The following is a 6,986-nucleotide window of genomic DNA, read 5'->3' on the forward strand; positions in this document are numbered from 1 at the left end:
GGCATGGTGGTGTTGGGTTGACGGTTGGACTCGATGATCTTGGAGGTCTCTTCCAACCTTAATGATTCTATGATTCTATGATTCTATTGTCGGGGCCATGTGTCGCAGAGGCTTTCCAAGGTTGCTGATGTTTTTGCGGCGATGGCTATTAATCACTCCTTGGCGGCCATTTGGCGTTACAGCCTTTAATGACTCCTTCTGCCTCGCTGGGAGTTCATACTTACAAGCAAGCAAGAGCGTCAACCTCATCTCCAAAAACAAAGCACCCATGGACATGTCTGGAGTTTAAATTACTCATCTGTGTGTGATAGAAAAACATCAGCAACTTGGGGAGAGGAGTATCAGAAAGGAGAGAGGTAACGAGGACTTAGAATCATAGAATCATTAAGGTTGGAAGAGACCTCTAAGATCATCGAGTCCAACCGTCAACCCAACACCACCATGCCCACTAAACCATGTCCCTAAGCGCCTCATCTACCTGTCTTTTAAATACCTCCAGGGATTGGAGCTCTGGAGCCCTGACTTGGGCTCTCAGGTGGCCCTGGAGCAGCCAGCCAACACCTTGGCTCCCAATCGTCCACCCATGACGTTTGGGGGACCCCGAGGAGGCGCCTGGAGTCTCCCCTTCCTCTGTGATGTGCTGCAATGCTGCAAATCACCATGAGATCAAATGTGATTTGTGCATGCAAATCGCCCGGTGCGGTCTCATCCCAGGTTGGGGAAAGCTGTTTCTGAGCAGTAGTGGGAGGTGGGTGCTGATGCTCGTGGCTTGTGGTCGCGCTTGAGACCAGAAACAATTTCTTTACCCGCGGCAGAGAAGGAACTAGCTACCAGGAGAACAGGTCTGATTTCCCTGGCTCCTGCCCAGCCTTGGTCCGATTATCCATCCCTTCTTCTTCTAGTTCGTCGTCCTCAAGATGCAAGTCCCCGTCTGCCCTGGTGGCTGTTCAGCCGTGGTCCCAGCCAGCGGTGTGAGTCGGAGGGGAGGTGACGAGGGTGTGCTGGGTACCACAGGGCGGGTTAAGTGACCCAGCCTGTAATTACTGCAGTTAGTAACCGTGGTGAAAATAAATGAGTGTCCTCCGTGGTCAGATAATTATTGAAGGAGGAGGAGCCCTCGGTTAACATCCATGCGGCAGCGGGACGGTGATTTGTTGCTGGTGGGGTTGTAATCCTTTCTTGCCCGCTGGCATCGCGCTGCCTCCGGACTTGCCACCCCGGCACTGGTGGGAAATCTGCCCGTTAATGAGGGAGCAGGATGGGGATGAAATCGGTCCTTGGCGCTCTCCGCAGCAGATCTATCTTCTCACCTCACTCATCGTTTCAGCTTGTTGACGCTGGGCGATGCAGCCAAGCGTTTCTTGGCGTTTCTGACCTAGCAAGGCTTTCCCTCATCACCCTGCCCCAACAGTTTGTTCAGGGCATGCTCCCTGTGGTTGTGGAGGGAGTTTCGGGGGTCTGGAAGGGCTCGATGAGTGGTTGAGATCCAACAACCAGTCTGGAGGGACCAGGAGGGACCCAAACTCATGCAGGTCTTCAACGGCAAGAAGCCAGCAGGAGGCTCAAGTCCTCAGGAGCTCGACACGCTGCTACGGAAAGGGAAGGAAGAAATTGTTCCCCACATCCCCTGGAGCGAGGACAAAGTCATGGGCAAGCAACGAGCAGGGTGCCGGGAGATGGTGGAGCCTCATGCAGGGAGATATTTATATATGCCTCTTTGTGGGCATTTTTGTGCAAAACTCAGTAATTGGACTCAATCCACCTTTTTCTGAAGGACAGAAAGAACAAGTGGCTGTGAAAAAATAACTGAGAATGAGAGAGGAATGAACTGGGAGAGCAGCCTGTCCTCCCAGACGTGTCGCAGACGGCGCCTCCGGTATCTTCTGTGCCAGCGTGGGACTCGGCGAGGGACTGATAACACGATGTGCTTCCCTGTGCTTTGGAGACAGCAGCAAACTCCAGCTCAGATCCCCCCTGCGAGGCGGGCGATGCTTTCGGCACCTCCGTAAAAACCACCTCTGCTCTTCCTCCTGTGTGTCCCCTGCCTGGGTGGCATCTCCCAAGGACTTGAAACATGGATTGAGCAGATGAAAAACCTCGGTTAGTTGGGGTGATCCATGGGCCACACCCCACTTGCGCCGGGTCGTGCAGGGGCAGAAGAGCCTCTTCTTGCAGAACCCCCCAACCAGTGGCCATGAAATCTTTTGGACAAGGTGGAAAAGACTGGAGAGAACTGGGGTAGCGAAGAGGAAAATCAAAGCGTGGTCTTAAGCAAGTGCAAGTGGTGAAGGCAGCGTGACCTGGCCAGAGCTGGTGGCTTTGCTGCTCTCTCGAAGAAACAAAGAGCCATCTTCAACCTTCAGGACACGATGCAGAAGATCTCGCTGTAGACGTGCTTCCACGAAAGCAGGGGAGAAGGTTTAATTCTTATTTAATGTGGTAACCTGGCATAAGGAGACCTGCCTCCAGCTCTCAGGATCCGTGGGATCCACTGAGGGTGGTGGGTGGTGAGAAGTGTGCATTGGGCAAGACGTCAAATGGGGTGTTTTGGCACCAGAACTGGAGCCGAGGCTGGTGGGTTGTTCAGCGTGACCTCTGAGAGCTGTCCTGGTGGCGGGGCGTCTGGAGGTGGTGCGTGCTGCCAAAAAGGAGTGGGAAGGCCCTCTTCTGCTGGGCATCAACCTCCCTCATCTCTGGGATTTCATCATGAGAAGAGGCTCCAGTGACCTGTAATCGATGAAAGCTGTGGGTCACCAGGTTCAGGAGACCCAGTATGGAGTTGGCAGTAAACTCAGAGTCTCATACTATCGATTGCTTCATGTGGACGGGAGCAGAAGCGCGAGCCAACTCTTGGGCCAACTCTTCGTGGTGTGAGGTCACTGTGTCCCTCATTGGAGACGCCGCGGGTTGGGACAGCCCTGGAGAACGAACCTGAGCCGGGTGGCAAGGCTGCAGCCGGTGGTGTCTGGCTCCTGCCCTTCCCGACAGGCACATTTCCCACCAGCAGGCTCCATGGAGCACAGGAGAAGGGTTGGTTCCCAAAGGTCACCCAACGTCTGGGGGAGAGCAAGGTGCGAACCACGTCCCTGGTGTGCCTGCAGTTTGGGGAGTGACGGGGACGGAGGCATCTCTGTCCAGTTCCAACGTCGCATCCTACCGCTGGGAGACTTGTTTCCTGGCTCTTGCCCGAGTTTATGATGACGTTAGGAAATTATTTTCTCCTACTGCCCATCTGACAGCAGCACGCTGGCAAGGTGGCGGGCAAGGTCCCAAACGAAGTGATAGTTGCCTTTGAGGCTGGAGCCGCGTAGGCACGTCTAAGGCTGAAGCCCAAGCTTGGCTGAAGTTTTGCTCCTCCGAGTATTTGATACTTCTATTTTGTGAGGAGGTGGTAACTTCAGGTAGTGAGTTGGGCCAAGCCTTGACGTCCACCCTCCCGTAGAGGGGCGGTTTTTCCACGGTGGATGATCTGCCAGCTCGGAGCTGCCCCAGGAGAGGTGGATTCATTTGAGAAGGGTTGAGTTGCTCCCCGCCCCTGGGGCTTTCTTGCTCATCCCAGGACACTGAGCAGCCCTGAGGGGAAGGTTTGACCAGCCCAGATGGAGCCCAGCCAGCCTTGCCCAGGTTTCACAGCTCCCTGCAACCCAGGCCCGAGGAGTTAATCCTGCAGGGCCGAGATTATCCTGAGATTATAATTATTTCTGCCCGTGAATTATTAATAAAGAGGAAAAAAAACCCTCTTCGATTCATTGCAAATTGCAATTAGGGTTGAAACGGAGGACCTGCAGACACGCTGCTGGAACATCGGTGATGGGAGACCCAGCTTTGCAGGACACATCGTCGTTCGGAGGAGGTGTTACCCACCAGGACGATCAAATGCCTTAACGGGAAGATGGACTTCAGGTAGAGGTGAAGGAGGTCTCCTCCTGGCTCTGGTTGCAGGCTCCGGGGGTTTTTCACTTGGTCCCTGCTGAGCCCTGCTCGGGTGAGCTCCTGGCACGCTCGGCACGTCGCCCGGCTGAGCTTTCACCCCTGCTCGTGCCAGGACTGCCACAGAAGCTGCCTGTTGGGTGGCGATTTGGGGATGATTATTCACATCTCAGAATTAAGAAGGTCCCCGTTGGCGCTTGTTCGCACGTGCACGTTGTATGTACGAAAACAGGCTCCACCGGGCAGTTTCCAGCCCGATGCCACGGGGGTTTGGGGTGTGCAGGTACAGTCTCTGCGAGTCACGCAACAGCAAGATGCCGTAGGATGCCCCACGTTGAAAGGCGTTCAGTGGCAGTGTGCAGGGCGTCATCGCACGGGATGCGAAGTGGCTGAGGGATGCAGTGAGCTCGAGCGTCAAGGAAGCCGTGGGCATCCGCCACCACCGCTCCGGCTCCCGCTTGCCTCTCCGTGGGCATCGTGCACATCCTCGCAGCCGTGCCGAGACGCTCGTCCCATCCGGGGCTGGCCCTAGGGCTTTTTTCGGCGATGAAGGGGACGGAGGGCAGCTGCTGCTTTCATCCCCTGCGGTGCTTGTGCTCCGTCCCTTTGGAGACCGAGGTGTCCACGCGTCATGCGGGTTTAGGCAGTTGGCTAAGCTGTCCCTCCCCTCCCTGCCCCAGCATGTCGGTACTCCCCTTCGGTGCTGCCAGAAGTAGCTGCCCCATGGCCTCGGGGTACAAGGCAACGGGGGTTCGCATTTCGTGGGGCTGGGACATCTCTGCGCGGGTCGGGGTTGTGCTTTCAAGCCCCCCCGAGCTATTTAGCATCCCCGCAGGAGCCAAACCACGGGCAGAGGTTCAGTCCCCTGCCCCGTCCTCCCACCGTGGGCTCCCTCTGCGGCAGAGGGGGCAAAGTCTGAAGGTTTTTGCCTTCAACTTCTTTTGGAACGATGCTTGGGATTATTATTTTTTCCTGGTTTTAACGTAACTGAGCTCCAGCTGGGAACCGGAGGAGGGTTTTAATCCCGGGCAGGGGGCTGGATGGAGGGGGTGAGATGGGTTAATCCTGGGTGCTGCGAGGAACGGAAAGCAAGAAGAGGTGGGAGAGATGGGGCTGTGCGTAGGCGGCTTCTCCTTCTCGCCCTGGGGTGGGAGATCCCAGCAAGGGGCTGGTCCCAGGTGGGGACCGTGGTGGGGGTCGGTCCCCGCTCCCTGCAAGGACTGCGTTCCCAAACACCCATGAAACTGTCGCCCAACGTACGTCTGCCCCAACGCTTGTCCCCAGCGGGGTGGCCATGCTCGCTCCTCCATCGCTGTTCGGCTCCAAGAAGCACCAAGGCACGAGCGGGGAGGGATGATTCAGGGCTGTCTCCTAGAGATGTGCTCCAAGGGGTGTCATCGCTTCTCGGGGCTTGGCTTTCCAGCCTGCACGTCCTTCACCATGGGGGTTGCTGAGGTCTGTGGGAGCCGGGGAGAGCTGCGGGCCGGTGCCACTGAGTTTGGGACGGTGGCAATGCACTGGTCTCTCCATCACCGACATGCTCTTCACCTGATGGGAGAGGCTTGGGGTGCTTGGGCATGTCCATCCTTCGGGCTCTGCTGCGGCCGAGGGTCTGGGGGCTCCCGGGGCAGCGGTACGGGGACGTCTGTCCGCCTGTGGGCATGGGGGGCTTCGCTCGCTGATGGCGGCGCTGTGTTTCTCCCCGCAGGACATCGTCCCTGCGATGGAACGCCGGCACCAAGGAGCGGATGCTGATCAAGGTGACCGACCGCGAGCCCAGCTTCCTCATGCACCAAGGCAACGGCTACGCACCCGAAAACCAACCAGGCACCCGTTCGCGGCGACCCTCAGGGGGCCAACAATCGCCCAACCTACAAACCTTCGCCCCCGACACCGACAACTCTGTTTTCTTCCCGGAGAGGAAGCAGTCACCCTTCTTGAAGAGGGCTGAGCACGTGGGCAGCTGCTCGCCGCTGCTCGGCCGGGGGGACTCCTTCTGCTCCCCGCTCCAAGCCCAGCACCGCAAGCACTCCAGCGAGTCGCAACCCTCCTCGCCCCGCTACGCCTACGAGCCCCCCCTCTACGAGGAACCCCCCATGGAGTACCAGGCTCCCATCTATGACGAGCCCCCCGTGGACATGCAGTACGAAGCCAGCGGGAGCTACAAAGCTGGCTCGCCGCAGAAATCACCCATCCGTAAACCTCACCCCTTCCTGCAGTCGCCCAAGCAAGGCTCCAACTCGCCCTACCAGCAGTTGGTGCTCACCAAACAGAAGTGTCCCGACCGGTTCATGAGCCTGGAGTACAGCCCCGCCGGCAAGGAGTATGTCAGGCAACTGGTCTACGTCGAGCAGTCGGGCTCCAGCCCCAAGATGAAGACGGGGTTGAGGCACAAATATTCCCCCAACCCCATCGGCGGCTCCTACTCGCTGCAGCACAGCCCCTGCCTGGTCCGGGACCAACGCTTGGAGATCAAATCGGGTGACTACAGCAGCATGGAGGGACCCGACTTCTGCCCTGGCCCAACAGGGGGCCAGGTGGCCCAGGGCGAGGACTCCATGTCGTGGTCCAGCCAACAGGACACCTTGTCCTCCACCGGCTACTCGCCCTCCACCAGAAAGAGAAAAAGCCGAAAGCCTTCCCTATCCCACGACCCCAACGCCTCCTCCACGGACGGCTCAGGGGACCGGGAGGTGTTGGGCGAGCAGATGCTGGGTGAGGAACGAGCCACCCCGGGATCCAACAGGTCACCAATGAACCGTACGGAGAGCAAGGCGGCGGAGGCGGAGGCGGCGCGGGGCTTCCCCGAGCCCTTCCTGGCACAGGCGCGCCTGGCTTGGGAAGCTCAGCAAGCCCACTACCACATGAAACAACGGAGCAGCTGGGATTCCCAAAAGGACGGTTCGGGCTACGAGAGCGACGGTGCCCTCCCTTTACCCATGCCGGGTCCGGTGGTGCGAGCCTTCAGCGAGGACGAGGCGTTGGCGCAGCAGGAGAACAAGCACTGGAAGAGGAACACCTTCGAGAAGCTGGGCTTCCCCCAGATCCTGCTGGAG

The 6,986-nt window shown here is 58.2% G+C and overlaps 1 protein-coding gene across 1 annotated transcript in view; it reads left to right on the forward strand.

Moving 5' to 3' along the window:
- The window catches only part of ARHGAP39 (Rho GTPase activating protein 39), a 62,994-nt gene that overhangs the window by 49,397 nt on the left and 6,611 nt on the right, over nucleotides 1–6,986 (forward strand). The window contains exon 4 of the mRNA XM_009329895.1: nucleotides 5,639–6,979. Coding sequence (XP_009328170.1) covers nucleotides 5,639–6,979 — 1,341 coding nt within the window. The remainder of the gene's footprint in view (nucleotides 1–5,638; nucleotides 6,980–6,986) is intronic.

Source organism: Pygoscelis adeliae, unplaced genomic scaffold (genome assembly GCF_000699105.1).
Source record: "Pygoscelis adeliae isolate BGI_AS28 unplaced genomic scaffold, ASM69910v1 Scaffold198, whole genome shotgun sequence".
Classification (NCBI taxonomy): Eukaryota; Metazoa; Chordata; class Aves; order Sphenisciformes; family Spheniscidae; genus Pygoscelis; species Pygoscelis adeliae.